The sequence below is a fragment of the Sinocyclocheilus anshuiensis genome, unplaced genomic scaffold (genome assembly GCF_001515605.1).
Source record: "Sinocyclocheilus anshuiensis isolate Anshui unplaced genomic scaffold, SAMN03320099.WGS_v1.1 scaffold1455, whole genome shotgun sequence".
In the NCBI taxonomy this organism is placed as follows: Eukaryota; Metazoa; Chordata; class Actinopteri; order Cypriniformes; family Cyprinidae; genus Sinocyclocheilus; species Sinocyclocheilus anshuiensis.
In genome coordinates this window covers 1,159,650-1,178,760 of record NW_015541012.1, presented here as the reverse complement: position 1 = coordinate 1,178,760, position 19,111 = coordinate 1,159,650, and the positions used below count along the sequence as shown (strand labels likewise).

General features: G+C 42.5%; 2 protein-coding genes across 5 annotated transcripts in view; both read right to left on the bottom strand.

The window, feature by feature from the left end:
• Positions 1-15,511, bottom strand: part of LOC107690455 (histone-lysine N-methyltransferase 2A-like) — a 31,555-nt gene extending 16,044 nt beyond the window's left edge. For all 3 annotated transcript variants that reach the window (XM_016488806.1, XM_016488807.1, XM_016488808.1), the window contains exons 1-7: positions 15,202-15,511; positions 5,416-5,485; positions 1,539-4,882; positions 1,260-1,437; positions 955-1,180; positions 801-862; positions 246-722 (exon numbers count right to left, since the gene is read on the bottom strand). In XM_016488806.1, the coding sequence (XP_016344292.1) occupies positions 246-722; positions 801-862; positions 955-1,180; positions 1,260-1,437; positions 1,539-4,882; positions 5,416-5,485; positions 15,202-15,447 (4,603 nt within the window). In that variant the 5' untranslated portion in view covers positions 15,448-15,511. The remainder of the gene's footprint in view (positions 1-245; positions 723-800; positions 863-954; positions 1,181-1,259; positions 1,438-1,538; positions 4,883-5,415; positions 5,486-15,201) is intronic.
• A 1,606-nt stretch (positions 15,512-17,117) lies between these two features.
• The window catches only part of LOC107690452 (ubiquitin conjugation factor E4 A-like), a 14,714-nt gene continuing 12,720 nt past the window's right edge, over positions 17,118-19,111 (bottom strand). For both annotated transcript variants that reach the window (XM_016488801.1, XM_016488802.1), the window contains one exon: positions 17,118-18,617. In XM_016488801.1, the coding sequence (XP_016344287.1) occupies positions 18,482-18,617 (136 nt within the window). In that variant the 3' untranslated portion in view covers positions 17,118-18,481. The remainder of the gene's footprint in view (positions 18,618-19,111) is intronic.

Sequence of the window (19,111 nt, the reverse complement as noted above, 5' to 3'; positions counted from 1 at the left end):
ATCACAGACCATTTTATATATAACTCCGACTGGATTCATCTGAAAGAAGAAAGTCATATACACCTAGGATGACTTGAGGGTGAGTAATTTATGGGCTAATTTTCATTTTTGGGTGAACTAACCCTTTAAGTCAGGAGTGTCCAATCTTAGGCTGGAAGGTGGCTGTCCAGGAGCAGGATTGGACACCACTGTGTTATGTTACCAACAGTAAATCATACATATAGTTTATCTCCTCATCCCTTTACCTGTGTCTGTGCCAGAACTGGGTTGACTTTTTTGCTGTGATTTCTTCTTGGGCTCAGTGGGCTGGGGCTTTGCAAGACCTTCCTTTTTTGCTGGCACTTGGTTTTGCTGCTGCAAGGACTGCTGGGACTGTGCTGGTGGGGAAGATGGGGCAATGTGTACAGCGGTGGGTGAAGAACTGGGCTGCTGCTTCCGCTCCTTTCTAAAGGCTGAGTTCAAAGGGGTTTGAGAATGCTTGGGGTCATCAGAAGGACTAGAGAGCGGAGGGTCCTTTGGGAAGGAAGCTGGTGAGGATGGTGCTGAAGGTTGTGCCTGCTTTTGTTTGTCCTCTCCCTGCATAGGCGGTGGAGTTTCACTTTTCTTATGGGGAGGGTCATCTTTTGGAGGAGGGGCTGGCTTGGGGCTTGCTTCAAAACACTGGGATTTGTGATGTGAATCCTTTTTTTCAGACAATTTATTCCTCCTCCTGTCCTTTTTACCTGTTGTTGATGCAAACAGACAATTAATTGAAACATAAGAACATCTCTGACTTATAAAAGTATTCTCAGAAAACTGACCTTTTGCCTGCTTTTGAAGAAACTTTGATGGCATCCACTGCAAGTTCTGACACTTCCGTACTCTGTGATGACACAAGCACAAAGATTTAAGGGGCAATTACACTATTAAGGTGCAACGGTTTTGAAACCCACAATAAAAAGATTTCAAACTTACTTGCAACACTGCTTTTTAATATTGCGTCCCCCAAATTTGGGCTTATCCAGGCAGTTAGTGCAGACCCCACAGTCATTTGGGACTTGGCAGCCTGGACACTGCCCGCAGCGTCGAGAGCGCCGGCCCTTTCTGGGTGGGGCCTCATGGACCGTTTTCTGCCTTGTTACTGGCTTAATAGGAGGTGTGGGTGGCTCCGCCTCCTCTGATCCAGCCACTGATGATTTATCTATTCAAGCACCATTAAAAGGTTACAAACAATGAAACACACACACAAAAAACAAACTAGTTCTAAGATGTTCTCTCACCATCATTTCCCATGGAAGACAAGATCTTTTCTCTCTCCTCCCATGGCAAGGCACTAAGTGTAGGCATATCATCTGGGAACACAGCACGGTTGCGACCCAGAGCTACAGCTGCACGACGACACACGTGCTTAATGCGTGGACCACGAACTGATGTCTCAGAAGAGTCACTCTCTTGACCCTGCACAAAACAAACACATGGAAATTGCCTTCTGTGCCTTTGGGAAAAACAACCTGGGAACATTTTTCAAAGCAAAGGGGCCAGCAAAAGACAGGACATACCGGTAATTTAGGTTGATCGCCAGGTTGTACCTCTCTCTTCTCTATCTTATTGAGCTGAGCTTTAGCTTTTCTCAGCAGTCCTGCGACACGCCTGTCTGTGACTGGCTGTTTCTCGGCACGAGCTAACATGGAGCCCAGTGATGTGGTGGCAGGGGGTTTTCCCATCTGCCCTGCTTGGGTAGGAGCACTCAATTTCTCCTTATCCTTCTCCCTCTCCACTCCCTCTGCTTCAATACTCCTCTCTGAAGGTCTGCCTTTTTTGGCCAGACGACCCTTTGAGGACAAGGGCCCAACAGGCTCAACTGCTGTAGAGTCACTTGGGGAGGCCTCTGCACCAGAGTCAACTGTGACTGACTTCTTTCGACCAGGTGTCCTTTTTTGGGTGAGAGATTCTGCAATGTCCCTGGCCTCCATTGCAAAGAGGCTAGATGTAGAATCCTCCGATGGAAGACTCTTCCCTCTTTTATCCCAGTCTTTCCTTCCATCTCTTTTGTTTTCCTTTTCACGCTCTCTATTCTTCTCCATCTCCCTGTCCTTCTCCTTTGTACCTGTGTCTCTAGTAGCAGAGACGCTCCGTTCCCTACCTGCTTTTCCAGTCCCCCCACCTGATCCTTGATTACTGGGGGTAAAAAGAGGGAAGAGCTGTGAAGATGAAGCAGAGCTCCCACTCACACCGAGACCCCCTGCTGCTCGCCGCCCATCGGAAACTCTGTGGCTCGTAAGACCAATGGAGCCTGAGGGGAAGCCACTGAAAGAAGCTTGTGTTAAGGCACTGGCAGCAAGTGGACTGACTGCGACTCCAGGCAATGGGCTGGAATTCCCAGTCACACTTATGGGAACAGAACTGCTAATCATGGATTGTTCAGAGGCCTTCCCTGTTTGAACTCCTGACTGACTGCTCCTGGTAGTCATAGAGTGTGAGGGTGACCTGGGTTGTCCACGTGAGAACCTAGACCCCTTTCTCTTTTTGTTTGATGTTGGTGAGACCTGAAGGGGGGAAAGAGAGCCAGGGCTGCTTCCTGAAGAGGATGGGAGGGTGACCGACTCAAAGATGCGGGAATGAGCCGGACTTGGATTGAAGAAAGGGGGGCGTAGTAGGGGGCTGCGCTTTTGAAGTGGCGTTTCAAACCGCGACGAGGGGTGCTGGTGGTGATTGTGGTGAGGATGATGATGCAGGGGGGAGAAAAGTCTGGAACCTGTCCCAGCTGCACCAGCAGGCACTGGGAATCCTCCTGGTGCAACACCACCTCCACCAGGTCCTGGTGGCATGAGGCCCACATCCTCAGCAGTCAGTGGAGGAGGACGAAAGTTGTCAAAAGTGGGCTTGCGGATAAGGCCCTCCTTTGCATACTTGGCAGAGGAGAAGTACTTATTTTCAGCACATGACAAAGACTTCCAGCGGAAAGTGGGCTCTCGTAGTATGGAGTGACGTTTATCGTGAGAGCTGGAGAGTATTGGAGGGGTGGACAGAAAAGGGGCAATGGAATGTGACATCATCCATGGAGAGTGGGAGTGATGCTCAGATGATCCTGCCTGGGGAGGCTGAGGAGGACTGAGAAGAGGAGGACGTGGTGGTGATGAGGATGATGATGCCGTAGAAGAGGCTTGTTGAGACCCAGCTTGTGAAACCCCTGTGGCTGGGCTGATGATGGCTTGTTTCCTTCCACCAATCAGGCTGCCCCTACCACGTGCCACTAAAGCACCCCGCCTATGACTCTGACCTCTGCGACCCCGCCTGCTGCGCTCCATCAACACTACATGGTCTGGCTCTGGCTCGGATGGTGGTGATGGTGGGTGCGAGGCGTGGTGCATGCTGGCCTCTGTCTCTCCCTGAGAGGCAGGGGAATTATCTGCCTCTTCTGAGAGAGCCTGGGTGCCCTCAGAGGCCTGGGAATCACAGGAGGAGTCATCAAGACTAGGGCTGCTGGAGCGAGACGACTCGCCAGAAGAGAGCTGAGAGGAATGCTGCGAAACAGCGCTGGAGCCACAGGACGCAGCACTGCTACTGAATCGCCCATTGCTTGTGCTATTGTTGCAACCGCTGTTAAGAAGAATGGCTGCAATGTTGTTGGCACTGCCAGTCGGAACAGGAGGTGGGGGAGGAGGGAGAGAGTCAATAGCAGGCCCTGCTCCGGGTGTGGCAGTGGTTCCACTTGTGAAGGGAGCTGTGGAAACAAGAGCTTGAGTGGGTGATGTTATGGGCTGAGGTGCTGGGGCAGATGCTGCAGAGTCCAATCGAGCTATTTTCATGTGTGGTGGTGGAGTGCTGAAACTGCCTTCATCATCGATAAACCGCTTTGGAGTCTTGATGATGCGCAACGACACTGTGCTCACAACAGGCATGATAAATTGCCTGATGTTTGTTAGCTGTGTTCGTCTCCTGTGCTTCCCACCCTCAAGACCTGCAGTTCCGTGGGTGCCAATAGCTTCTTTTTCCAATAGTTTCTTTTTCTGGGCCCCCTTCTTTGCCCGCTGCAGCAGCTGCTTTGCAATAGTGGCATCAGTGCGTTTGGAGGGAGGGACGACCCGCACAGGTTTGATATGGCGAGGGCTCTGACGTAACCCTAATGGCCTCCCGTGTTTAGTTGGGGTCATTGGGTTGACTGTAGGGGAGTCATGGGGATCTGGGCTAGTGCGTTCATCAGCAGGATGAGAAGCCCTGAGCTGGAGATCATGTGGAGTGCAGGTACCCAAATCTTGTGCCCGACGAACCCTGAAGTCCTTATGTTTGGTAGTCCCAGGTGCCCTGGTGGACATCTCCTGGAACGAGGAGGCGTTAGCAACCTGAGCAGCAGCAGCAGCAGCTTCAGCTTTGAGGCGCTCGGCAGAAGGTGGCCTGCCCCGCCTCCGTCTTTGCACACCAGAACCAGGAACTGGGACACTCTTCCTCACAATGGCCTTCAGCTTAGACTTCAGTGGGCTCAGTTTGACATCCCGCAATCTTTTCAGTTTGGTCACCTTGGACTCCCGGCTGATTTTGTGAAGCTTAGCCTCAGATCCCTGATGGTGCCCAGACCCAAGCAGAGTTTGCCTTTTCTCCTTGTCTTCGTCCTCCACACCGTCCTTGTGGTGTGTGGGACTGGAGCTGCACTCCTGTTCTGCATCCCCATCCTCTTCAGGGAGTGCATGGCCGCTCTGTTGCCAGCTCCTCTGGCTGGCAGAAGCAGGAGGGCGGCCTCTTCTTTTTTCTCCAGTGCCAGGAGGCCTCCCTGGTGGTCGTTTTACCTTCTCTGTAGGAGCTGTGGCGAGACGCAAAGGGGCTGTCTCAATATTAGTGCCAACCCTCTGCGCAGCTAGAGCCCTAGGAGGACGTCCTCTGGGTTTTTTTTCCGGTGAGATAGAACCTGACACAAAGAGAAAGCACTCCATTAATAAGCTCTACATTTTTTCATGTTTAAATTAGGGCTGTGCGATATGGACAAAAAAAAACTTATCGCGGCGCAGCATGACTGCTGCAGACGCACCGCTCCTGGAGCGCACTGCCGGACCGCAATCGCATGCAGTGTGAACGCTCTGATCCGTTAACATGGGCATGGACAAAATACGCACCACAGACGGAGTGCGTGAACCTGGTGTTACGTTTGTATGCCCGCCCGGCCTGTTCTGTTCTCGTGCTCCATTTAGGCGCGCTGCATTCTGATTGGTTCGGATAGCATACTGCAGGAGGTCGGGGGCGTGGAAAATCGTGCTTTAGCACATGCTCAAATCGCGATTTTATGATGATTTCGATTAATCGCACAGCCCTAGTTTAAATGTTACAATGCATCTCAATTACACTTGAGAAAAACAGCAAGTTAGATCTTACAAGGTCCCAATTATAATTATTCTACAACACAGTTGGAGAGAGACAGAATTAGAGATGTAAAAGATACTTTACCTATTGACGTCCTTCCTGGGCTATGTATTCTTCTGTTGTCACTGACTGTGCTGAAGCCTCCAAATTCCTCCTAAAGAAATTAAAATGAAAAAAGGGAGAGATTCAGTTAACTCAGTGGTTCAGTGTGATTTAACCTTAAGAGATTAATTTTTTTCTAAATGAGCATCCACAAAATCAAACATGCTACTGTCGAATAAGACATTCAGTTTTGCTACACTCCATCTCATGACTAAGAAAATGTTGAGGCCAGGAGACCACTCAATGTTAGCAATTCTCATCCTGAAACCACCGAACAGTTGCTGACAGCTCTGGAGTCAAGTGTTGAGGTAAAAAAAAACATTAGCTGTCCATAGTGAATTTATGGATGAAAACACATTTGACAAGACTGAAAATGCAATACGTTCCCATCCTGTTATTTGAATTATCATTAGTGATCGACCGATATTGATTTTTTATAACCGATACCAATACCAATTATTTGCATGTTTATGTGCCCGATAACCGATATGCAGAACCGATATTTATTTACTGTTATAAAGTAAATAAATGACTGAGTGAAGTAAGAACACACTTCACTTTGGTTTTTCCTCTTTTCAGTCATATTTTTTTTTTTTTAAGTGTTGAAAATTAGCAGTCTTTCATGTTAAATTTAATCTTCATATTACAACAATAAAAAAACATTTTATTTATAAAAAGCATCAACAGCAACAACATTAATATTAACAGTAAGCAAAATAAATGTATAATGTCTAATGTTTTCAAATGGAGAAAATAAATAAAGGACAGGAGTCATATCAACTTCATTTTAAACTACAGTTTTAGTAGGTAGACAACAGAGAGAGAATTCAATTCAGCGCTTTTATTTCCAACATGCGCTCATTCATGGCTGCATATTATTTAATTCAGGCAAAGTTACATCTTTACTGGGACAGGACTTGACAGATTATTTTACACGACTCCGTGAGTTGGTCTCTATTTCTTAGAGCCAAGCTGCATAAACTACATATCAGGCATCTATGTAATGCATCTAATTTGTGCATAAATGGCTGTTATGTTAAATAAAGTTTACTAACTATAGCAAATCAAGTACCTGCACCATGCCGTTGTTGTTGTCTCGTCTCCCCTCAGACGCACTGCAATGGCAATCCTGGGCGCAATTCTCTAAACACCCCAAAGATGGCGGCATTTATCGGTAATCCGATATTACAAAACCGATATCAGATTATGGTAAAATGCTTAAATATCGGGAAAATATCGGTAAATTGATATATCAGTCGATCTCTATATTACATAATATCTAATTGTCATAGCCTCTAGTTCAAGGAGCATATTTCAGTCATTTGTTTACCCACCATCTGTTCAAAACAACATCCAGTGTAGCCTAAACATGACCTTTTTAATAAAAACACAATAATGCATCACCAAGAGATCAGGCTCAGTTACCCTAATGAATTAAGATACAGCATGGAACTAAAACAGGCCAGAAAACCTGAGTGCAAACTTTATAATGCAAGATTTGGTTGTACCCTAAATGTTCAATTTTCAGCCTGGCAGCTACTTGCCAGGTTGCCCAAAGCAACAGACTTTTAAGACTTTACTCAAAAGTAGGCAAACCATTTTCTGTGCTCTACCTACAACTTGAGAAAGTAACAATCTCATCTGCGATGGCACCTCCTATGGAGATGACCAGTTCCACCAATTCCACTCAGGTATCCTTAGCAGATGCTGTCGCTAGGCTGCATGACATCAGCGCTGATCTCACTGTCAGGACATCTGTTGCAATGGCCGTATCGCCTGACAACTGCTCCACCTCCCTCAATCAAACAGGCTAAGCTTTGCAGACGTCCTATGATAGGATTTTATAAATCTCCAGGCTTTTATGATAGCCCTGTGCTTATCGCACACCTGACATGAGGGATACAAGGAGGAATGCTGATTACATGGCCCATTTGGGCTCTTGCCTTCCTGATCTAATTCTGTCACAACATTTTAGGTAAGCCATAATTCCAAATCCATTTTTGAGTCAACTTAAACGCTCCATATCCCTTTAAGTCAGCCACATTTCCCACATTTATCAGATATTTCAACAGGCTTACAATGCAGATAATTACTGTAATTACTGTCTGCTCTGCAGCTGGGCGCGTTGTTTTATGTTGTGATAAAAATGTCTCAGTCATTGAAGTGTCCTTGGTGTGAATTAAGTTGTACTCACAAGGACACACACTGAGAGAAAGCCTAATCGTGTGTGTGTGCGCGCGCAGAGAGAGACCAGTTCCACAGAGCATTTAAAAGGATTTTATGGACCTAACTGAAACTGGCAGCGCATCAAAAGGAATTCCCTGCAACTACGAATTCTGAAATAGAGTTGTGCAAAATTACATTTTCAAGATCAAATAATCAAGTATTCAATCTTAAGGAAGCCCTGTATTGGACAAAAAGGAGGGAAAAACAGCTAGACAGAGCAGAATGAAATGGGTAAAAGCATTACAAGACACGTTTGAAATGTGTAAGTTGGGCCATTTTACCTTGACACAGTGCCTTAAATACAATGCTTATGGCAGAACGCTCATATAAAAATGTGACGGCCAAAAGACATCTATCTGCAATGTGTATGGCCGTAGCAGTGTTGGTCTGAAGGAAATTAATTTACACACATAACAGAAACAGAAAACTAGAGAAAACTAAACTAAGATTCAAACATAAGATCAACCAATCATCAGAAAAGAGTGAGCAAGTGACACTGGCATCTTAATATACATTTATGCCAATGTGCCCAACAATTTGCTTACAGTTTGCTACATGTTACTACCACTACTACTATTACAGTGTAAATGGATCTTCATTAGATTGAACAAGCACTGACAACATTTCACTATGCACTACGCCCTACCTCTCAAAAGATGATTAATGTCTGCAAGTTCCTTAAACATCCTATTGTGTTGATTTTCAAGCCTTAGGGGGCGTTTCATTTCATATTCTTTATTTATAGTAGCATGTGGGGCTGCTGCTAAATTCCCTTCGGTCCAGTTTGTAGAACAGATGCCGCTGGAGACTGCACACATACAAGTCCAATCTCTCTAACAAACCCCATTCGGCTTTAATTTCAACATATGGCGACAAATTTCTTATGGGAAGCAGAACAAAATTAAATGAGAGTCTGTTATCAGATGATCAGTGTTAACAGATCATCTTATTTGAGTTTTTTTTCATATCCAATCACTGATGGGGAAAAGACCAGTAAAATTAAAACGAGGAGCTGATTCAGATAAGGCAACAAAATATATACATAAATCTCCTATCATTTATTGATAGTGAATTTGTCAGTCTTATTTTTGTCCTCCAGCTCTTTTGAATGCAGGCTCTCAGAGCTACGATGACTTCATTGCAGCTCTACTGTTGTGCCGAAGGTGATCGAGTACTAGAGAGCTGTGAGCAGTGAAGCAGTGGAGCTCAAAGTCAGTGTGACACCATGAGTAGCTCTCAATGACAGCACGACTCTGCCTCAGGCACTCAAAAGCGCGCTTGCGCACACACACACCCTCCTCCACCTTGTGCGTGCGGCACACTGCAAGATGTAAACAACATCCCAAGACAAGAGGAAAGGGAGGAGGGATGGAGGGATGCAGGGTGGGAGAAACAGGGTACAGAGCATCATTCTGACCATAAAGGCAAGGAGTGAAGATGCAGTGATGAAAAGGCTCAGAGGCCAACAATTATTATCATTATCATTATTAACCTTTAACCAGGCAAGTAATTTAAGAATGAATTCCTATTCACAACACCATCCTGGCAGGAGAATATCAATCTCCTGGAGGACATACAGACAGACATAACATTATACACATACAATACATCAAAACTTAACACACAAAACAAAAAGATTAGTTAAAACATGAAAAGCTAATCTAAAACGCACACCCACACACCACAAGTACCCTGACTAACCACTCCAGTGGAGCTGCTCAATCAACACCCACAGCAGAGATGGAGGGGGGAGCGGCGATACTGGGCTCGAGAAAGTGACACTCGGCTCGGCCAAGGCGCCTGAGCACCTGCTGCCAGTACAGGATGGGGGAGGAGAGATAGTGGTGGCGAAGGGGGGTGACACAAAGACATTTGTTTGTTATTGTCTACTTACTTTATTTTTGTTCCCACATCTTTATTACCCAAACCACTGGGGGGGGTTTAAAATAAACTACAGGCCAAAAAAACAACAACATTAATAGAAAAATGCTAAACTTCTACTAAAAAAGGCTTTAAAGAAAGAATGAAGAATTTTATTTTGAACAGCATATTTATTTGTTTATTATTGTTTAAAGAAATAGCACTTTAAGAAAAATAAAGCTAAGCAAAATAAAACTGAACAGCATATTTATTTGTTTATTGTTTAAAGAAACAGCACTTTAAGAAAAATAAAACTCAAAGCAAAATAATAATAATAGAAAAGTGCTCTATTTCTGTAGACTTTAAAGTAATGAATAATAATAAATATAGAATTGCCATAGGTCTATTTGCAAAATAAAAATAAAAAATTCAAAATAAAAGTCAAAGTAAAATAAGATGTGGTCACTAACATAAAAGTTAACATAATAAAAGTCACTAAAATCTTTTGAACCAACAGACCAGTTGGTTAAAAGTAAAGACTTACTTTTGAAAAAAAGTTCTACAACCATTTGTTTGCAGATGCAGCTTGGTTTGACATTTTCAAATACTTTTTTAGGGCCACTGTACTTTTGAGTTTTAAGAATGCATGGTTTTGAAAAGGCTGATCACCCCAAACATGTGAGCACCCCCAACAGAGGGACAGGATTATAAATCAGGATCCTCCTTTCTAAAAAGCGCAGATAAAGTACTTCTTTGTGCCACCTCTCAGTTCCTGTAAATAAAAGGTAAGCAAACAAGACTATTTGTTTACATAAACTCATTACATCCTGTTCTGAGCAGATGGTCACAAACCCAGGAAAGTTGCTCAACATGACATCTACAGTTCGCTTATAACTGGGCATAAACTGGCAAGCACACTGCAACCTGGCAACTCTCCCTCCTCAGAGCGGGACATAATTGCACTACTGTGTGTGTGGCCAACTATACCAAACACACACACACACACACACCCCTATAATCACAGTAAGCCAACATATCCACATCAAGACATGTAACTGATTATCATCTCTAAGCCTGGGGATATGTGATAGTGGGGCCCTTCATAAATTTACTGAATCACAATTTTCTAAACAATGTGAAGTTTTGACAACTGCTGAGGCATCAGTTTCCCTCAAAAATGCCTGTATAAAAGATAAATGCAAAGCATAAAACATTAAAATGGGGTCAGACTGATTGCATTCACAGCGAAAATTTACAAACCCCCAACAACTCATAGCAAAAGAAACCTGGTCATGTGACCGGTAAAAGAGCACTTTTGCGTGGTCACATATGAGAAATATTTTAGGTTGCTTGAAAACCCCCAGGGAAAACATGAAACTGATGGGGACCCCAGTAGTTCGATTATTATTACCTCTCAAAACACTTTCATAACACAAAAGGCACCATTAGAAATTTCCCTTTGTGAGATGCAGATCTAATGCTCTGATGTTGCTCATGCACCCACATTCAATGCACTCAAAACTGTGTTTCTGAAACAACTTTCAACACCTTACACCCACGCTAATGAGGAGCCGTGGCTTTAAGATAAAAACAAAGATGCGCCTCCTGCGAGGTGTAATGAGGGACGTAAATTCGGAGAGAATTGCTCCATGCACTCAATGGCTGCTGCTGCCCCCCTCATAGCAGAAAGCGGGAGGCAAAACCCCCTCTGCCCGCCTACAAAAGCAGAATAAAGCCATGGATGGGACGGCCTGTGTCTAATTCCCTCCCAGCGCTGTCCCAGGGGGAGGAGGGCTTGCTCTTCACCCTTTGATATCCACGTCTGTGCTCTTTCAGCTGCCTGCACTTCGTAAAGTCTGGAATAAAAGCAGACACAAAGCTTCCTGCAATGATCCACATGCTGTCTGGGGGACAGGGCCCTCACCAGATAAATAGGCCAAACACCTGCTGGACTTCTTCCCTCCGTATAGGCCACGCCATTCATTAGAAAGCAGCGGAGCAAAGCATTCATTTGCTGTATCCATTCAACAGGCCTTGATATTGATCCTCATTCTGCTTCTGTAAGTGGGGCTTTACTCTGGACATTAAAAGGCAAGCCAAATGGCATCCCTCACAAAGACACTGATGAATGGAGACTTAAACAGGACACCCCCTGAAAGTAACAGTTGTCTAGCAAGCAGCCATGGACTTGTATTTGCACTTAAGATTTAGACGAAAGTATCTCGAACGTGGTTCTGAAAATCAACAGCTTCATTTTCTGGAGCTGCGAGAAATCACGCAGATGTATTACCTCTATGTAAACATTTTAAGCCGTCCAAATGAGTTAATGAAGTAGCCTAAAAGGCAGCCATCAGAAGTGAAATCCTTTTGGAGCCCTGTGGGCCTGTGCTGTTGGCTTTGGGTCTGATGGGAAGGAGGGGCGGTGTGCTTCTGTTTACTGAGCATGCTACTGGCCTTAGGCTGCTCTGTGAGCTCAGCGGGCTGCGATGAACCAGAACAATCCTACACCCAGGCACAACATCCCCTCTGAATGAAACTACAATGCTGTGTCCGCAACTCGCATGAGCTGCAAGCTCCGCTGGGATTTTAGCCGTCTGTCTGGCTTGTACACTACTTATACGTTTCACAAATGTATTCATTTTAATTGAGCTCTTTTCAAAAAGGCTCCAAGGGTGTATTAAAGCATACAGAACTGCTACAAACGCACACAATAAAAGCACGGGAAAGAAAATGCAAGCTTTGGTTGATATTTTGAAAGACATTTCTTAAAGTCAACATACATTGTAATTTGCAAACCTTTTGACTTCTATACTGGGGAATATTTATGAATGAAACAGGATGTTCAATGAGAATAAAAGTACGGCAAAACAATGTTGCCTTAATAGTTAACATAATTAACATTATCCAGTAGCCTGCTTGGCCTAAGTGACATCACAAGAAAAGGAAAGTTGTTTTAGAGGCTGAGCAAATTCATCATGATTAAAGCCTACAATAACAATTGTTTTCAATAACATGACAAGAACAAGATCTATTTAAAATTAATATATTTTGATTTAATTTAGACTTATAAAGAAACATTTAAAATAAATGTGCCTTAAAAACAACAAACGGTTGTACAATTGTGAGTGATTTACCATGGCATACAAACCACAACATATAATGTACACAAAACAGACTAAAGCAGGGGTGGGCAAACATGGCCCTTCCAGGCCACTTCCTTCAGAGTTTAGCTCCAACCCTAATTAAACACACCTGAACCAGCTAATCATCGTCTTCAAGACTACTAGAAGGCTACAGGCAGGGGAGTTTTATCAGGATTGGATCAAATCTCTGCAGGAAAGTGGCCTGGAAGGGCCAAGTTTGCCCATCACTGGACTAAAGCAATAGTAGTAGTAATATAATTTTATTTAATGCCTTGTCAGCATCTGGGGCTATTTTCATGGCAAAAATTAAATTACAAAAATGCAAATATCACAAATACAATAAAAACCAAGCAAACAAACAAACACATACAGCAAGTAATATTAGACAAAAGCAATAAGAACAAGACCTAACTGTTACATATTTTTTTATTTAATGCCTTGTCAGCATCTGGGGCTATTTTCATGGCAAAAATTAAATTACAAAAATGCAAATATCACAAATACAATAAAAACCAAGCAAACAAACAAACAAACACATACAGCAAGTAATATTAGACTAAAGCAATAAGAACAAGACCTAACTGTTACATATTTTTTTTATCTTAACCTTATAAGAGAGAGGAGTGAATAAGGCGAGTGTGCAGTATATACGTACATAAATAGACAAATATAAAACGCCTCAATACGTCACGTCTAATAACCATATCTCGACGCTCTTAAATCTGCGCCACGTTTTCAAACGGTAAATTACCCGTAGGCGAAACAAAATCAAGCACGATATTTGCATGTTTCTGGTTCGCGCCCGCTCTCGTTTCGTTCTCCCCGTGTTTCCGATGCGCAGCGCTCTACTACTGAGAAAGGAAGATGGTAGTTTATCACAGTACACACCCCCACACAAAACAACCTCCGTCAAACACTGCCTTTTTATTGCAGCCGCCTTTTGCACCGCTCAAACCACTGCATTTGGCGTCTTTGACTACACATATGGTCCCTGTAGCCTCAGCGATGTTTTGCACACGAATCACTTGATTCCTGACAAATGTGACATTTTTTTCGATTGCATACTGCTACTACGCAATATCTGTGAGGGAAAAAAACATGTCCACCTCCCATTTTCCCGTGCATCAGCGGGTGCTAACAGGCTAACGCGTTAGCCAGCCTCCTCTCGAGGGTGAATGAGATCAAACACAATGGGTTTAAAATTACACACTGCAAACTTTTGCAACAGAATGAACAATTTGTGAATGTAACGTTACGCCCCATTCTCCGCAACAAAAAAACACACCAGGATGCGTTTTTAACAGCAGCACTGTTTATGCTACTAGCATCATCCATTTCTCAACCCGAGCTAGAGGGTAATGAATAACTAGACAAAATAATATCAGAAGTGCACACATGCACGGCCACAATAGTTTTAGGAGCAGAGCATTGCATCTTCTAAGCGCAATCCACGCTTTCATATAGGCCGATACTTTAAAGTGAAGTTTAATATCCAAACAGACTGCAGCTGGGATAGATGCACTCTGCGTGCTATCGCTAAATGCTCAGACAACAACAACCAACTGACACCAGGTGTTCAGTCCTGCTAAAATTTGCTCGTTTATGCTTACTGAAACACCCCAACCTGTGTATTTCTCTACAAGAGGAAAGTTCCGTTATACACCACCAGGCTTCTGAACTAAGTTGTCTTTTGGTGAAAGAAACACGGTGAGCTAACTCAGACGTCCAATATGGAGTCATCAAAAGGTATCATTTAATCTCTTTATGGGCGAAAAACGCAATTTAAAATGACCAGAGCGATTGAAAGGTGCCATCTTTAAACTTCATCCTTTATCTCTGAGCGCATAATTTTTGGCACAAGCTGTGCATTAAGCAGGGTGTTTTCAACGCTTTTTAGCTTAAAAAGTGCTTTCAGAGTGTTTAAATTCAAAAAGCGGTGTCACATTAAAACACACGAGACTCCGAATCAAATTGAAACAAGTTCAACCCAAAGAAGCCATCAGTTATCTAGCTTCACATCTCCATCCTGTCAAAAATGGTACTAAACTCCTCAGGGTCCCAAAATATGACGCTAGAACGCCTCAACATAGACATCAGACTACTTCTGCACAGCAACATCAGTCATTAGTTAGGAATAGGTACATGTTTTGATGTGGGCTAGCTAGCAGTTTAGCCTGTCAGTAGTCCCATAGTGAGAAAAACAGCACATGGATGGAGACATGTGTCTGCTGCGCAGCAAAATAACTAGCTCACTCACTCTCCTCACTGAGCAACTTAGAGCTGCTACACAGCCGCGGAGTTATTTCTAATTCCTGCATTGATCATGAATGAGGCTAACGCTTTAGCCAGGGTCCCACTTACCTCCCCGCTGCTGGAGCCGCTCGACTCCCCCAAAACATCCCGAAATTTCTGCAGGCTGCTGCCGATGGCAGCGGACACTTGCAACGCAGCGTCGAAACCGGGCCCGAGCCCGAGCCCATTCGCGTTCGGATTAGTCCCTCATGAATGAGGCTAACGCTTTAGCCAGGGTCCCACTTACCTCCCCGCTGCTGGAGCCGCTCGACTCCCCCAAAACATCCCGAAATTTCTGCAGGTTGCTGCCGATGGCAGCGGACACTTGCAACGCATCGTCGAAACCGGGCCCGAGCCCGTTCGCGTTCGGATTAGTGCCCGCGCTGTTTCGGAGGGAAGCATTGACTCGAATTCGGCCCGCTTTCCTCCCGGTGCCCGAGCTGCTGCTCCCTCCGGGCCGAGCAGGGAACCGCCACCGACAGCTGTGCGCCATTTTACACTCTGCCTGCCTGCCCTAGGATCAGGAGCTCAGTGTGGGCGTAGCCCCGAACGAGCGATCTCAACGCACAGCCGCTCTCGTCTAGCGGTCAGAATGGATTATCCATGTTTCGGGGTGGTGGTACCGAGGACACCGACAAGCTCAGAGATGTTTTTATGCAGGTTCGTCGGCGATACTCAAGGGAGGGGAAAAAAACTGTATATCAGGCACAGGAAGACTGCTTAGCAAAATTTAACTAGGAATTCAGTGCACTTTTTTATATAGGCCTTTATATTTGAGTCTTCAAGAACTTAATTATATTAAATAGTTAAGTTTTTACCATTTGCTAATTTTATTTATTTTTTATTTAATAGCTTTTTTCTCTAATATATTTTTAGTTTCCATTTGTTGACGGTAGGGGTGCATAAATTACACACGCAATTTAATGCGATTTCTGCACCCCTACCGTCAACAAATGGAATTGCCAAAAAAAGTGACTGTTTTCAAACAGGTTTCTTTGAACACGCCCCCATCTGCTATTGGTCAGGGAAACAGGTAGCCCCCGAAAATGTCATATGAGTAACATGTCTGCCAGTTTTGTTTTGACCACCTGAAAAAAATTACAATAAATAGTGCTACCAATGGTGATTTGATTAAATCTAACAATAGCAAAGTGAGCTCAAATCACGTCAAACCGTGCAAATTATTATTGTTATACTTTGTTCTCAAATTGTTAATGTTAACATCAACATTGTCATACCATTACAATTTCATAAAAAATAAATTGTTCTTTTAAACTCAAAAAGCAATTTAATGTTCCTTAGAACTCGTTCTCTTTAAAATACAAATATTTTGTAAGTTCAGTGTGTAATCTCACGTATCTGTAATTAGATGCACATTTAAAACTGGAATATAATCTAATTTCAGTCATTTACATTTTCATTACCATCATGCACCGTTTAATAAGTTAGAGGCTACTAAGAAGAGGCTATAAATGATCGCCACCTTCGGCAATTCTTTATTTATACAGACGTGACGTGAATGAAAGATGAATGGCGACAAACTCGTATTTCCCACAGAAACCGACCCGAACCACTCAAATTAGAAAACATTATTAGAAGCTTACCGTTGTGCATTGGTAAGGAGAAAGTTTTGAACACTGATTGGTTATGTACTTTGATTTTGGATCATTTTTTTAATTGATTTTGGATAATTTTTAACAAAAAAAAAAGTAGTGCAGCTTTAACTAAGAAATCAAAAAATGACATTTCTAATTTCCAAGCACTTGCATCTCTCAACACACATATGTACAGTGAGTTCCAAACAAACACAAAATTACAGTAAATCCATGGAAGCTTTTGACTTAATATTTACAAAAACTAATGCTCTAAAAAGATTAAAAACATTTACACGTCACTGCTTTTCATTTTGGAAAATTTAATTACAATACATTGATTTTTTTTTATGCAATATTGTGCAATAAATCCATAAGCACATTTAATATACAATAAAAAAAAAGTTGCCAACAAAAATAAAATTAACATCAGGAAAGCATGCTGTTATTTGCGGCAGTTGGATTTTAGTTAGTTAGCAGAATCATTAATCTAAGACCATTGTAGAAAGTCTGGTTCGATATTCAAGAGGGACATGTTAACATGTACATTATATGACTACTGTCCATAATGTTATTAACACAAACAAATTTTATTTAACAAAAAAAAAGTTCAATTGTGTTAAAAGAGACAAATGAGTGAGCAAATGCACAATTTAACAGACAGAAATATCACAACAGAGCCTAAAGCATTCAGTTTGCTTTGAGAATTCATGGGGTCAGGTTTATTGATTAGGTGAGGTCTTGAAAATATGAGGGAGCAAAGAATTTCAGACTTAAAACCAACTAACACCCACTGAAATAAACAATTCAGTGAAAATGCAGACATACCCTACACCACTTGACTGGTCAATCTAATGCAACTCTCTCACAACCAAAAGCAGTGAGTGGACAGTGTCTTATCAATGTCATCTTTTAAGACAAATGTCAGTAGCAAGGTCCATCCACCCAGAGCATGCAGTTTTGCAGTTGTTAACAAAAGAGACATGATGTCATACTGTATGAGAGGAGGTCATATGGCTGACTCAGCAGTCAAATAAGTCATTACTCTGGACATATTGCACTGTTAAAAGACACAATGGATTCTTGTAAAGTGTATGGGGTATTTCCAAACATTTCAACAAGAGCTCAATATTCTTAATGAGTCTCATAAAAGTGCATATTATAGCAAATGCTTCTTGAGTTTCAAGCATAAAATGTTTGTAATGAACAAAAGCTTTTTGACAAATGGTAAAGCTACCGACCATTCCACAAAGAATCCAACATGTTACTGCTGCGTTATGGAGCACAAATGCCTTGAAAACCAATAGGTACAACTATAAAAACTGAAACTCTGGAATATAATGCTGATGATGTTAGCAATATATTTTATGATAGTTTAATCTCTTTTGCAGCTAACATTGTTTTGCTTTGATATTGTAATCAATACTGCCACAACACCCTCCTTAATATCAAATGAGGCCACAACTCTTCTTCCTTAATATCAAATGAGGTACACTGCTTATATTCTAACTTAAAGTTAACAATAAGCGATGCATATAAAATATTGCATGCATAGGAGTCAGAGGTAGGGCAAATGCATTGAACAGGTAAGCAAACCTCATGTACGCTGTCATATGTCTATAAGCCCAAGTTTCATTTCCCACAGTGAACATCTTTGCAAGGCAAAATGTAACAGAAAAAATGACTGTGGTTATTGAGTTCCTCAGACGTCTGAGGAGTTTGAAAGGACAGATAGCCGAATATGCTACAGTGATATGGCATTTGGAGATTTGCATTTGACCTTTGAGGAGCACACTAACACCATAAATGCAGACGTGCTCCTCCAAATGTGGTTAAATGTTCTTGTTTCAAAGCGGTATGAAAGAGGCCAGTAACATCTGAATGGCTTCGTCATACAAAGCATGCCTGGGTGCTGGGGGAAGGGAGTAATATGGTTTAGCCACTGGGTCCCATTTGCTGATTGCTTTGCTTATGATCAGCAAGCCACTTCATGATCTGTTGCCTGAGCTCTTCATTGGGCCTGATCTGGTCCATGGTGAGTGGACTGCGGTTGAAAGGGTCTGTCTGGTCACTAGAACAAAAAAGACAAGACCAACACTGCTATTAAGACTTTTACTTAATCTACTAGCAGTGTTGATAATGTTAACTAAAAGTATACAAAAAATGTTTTGTAAAGCTGAAATAAAACGGAGTAAAATACAAACATTAGATGAAACTTTAACAAACTTTAACAAGAAAAATTGAAAAAGTTGCCTTGGCAGCTAAAATAAGTTGAAGTTGAAGTACTAAAATTACTAAAACTGAAATAAAAATTAAAGCTATATAGAATTATAAACACAAATGACAAATGTGCAAAACAAAATTACTAAAATAAAAATATAAAAGATAATTAAAAATGTTAAAGGGGTCATATGATGTTGCTAAAAAGAACATTATTTTGTGTATTTGGTGTAATTAAATGTTTATGCGGTTTAAGGTTCAAAAAACACATTATTTTCCACATACTGTACATTATTGTTTCTCCTCTATGCCCCGCCTTTCTGAAACGCGTCGATTTTTACAAAG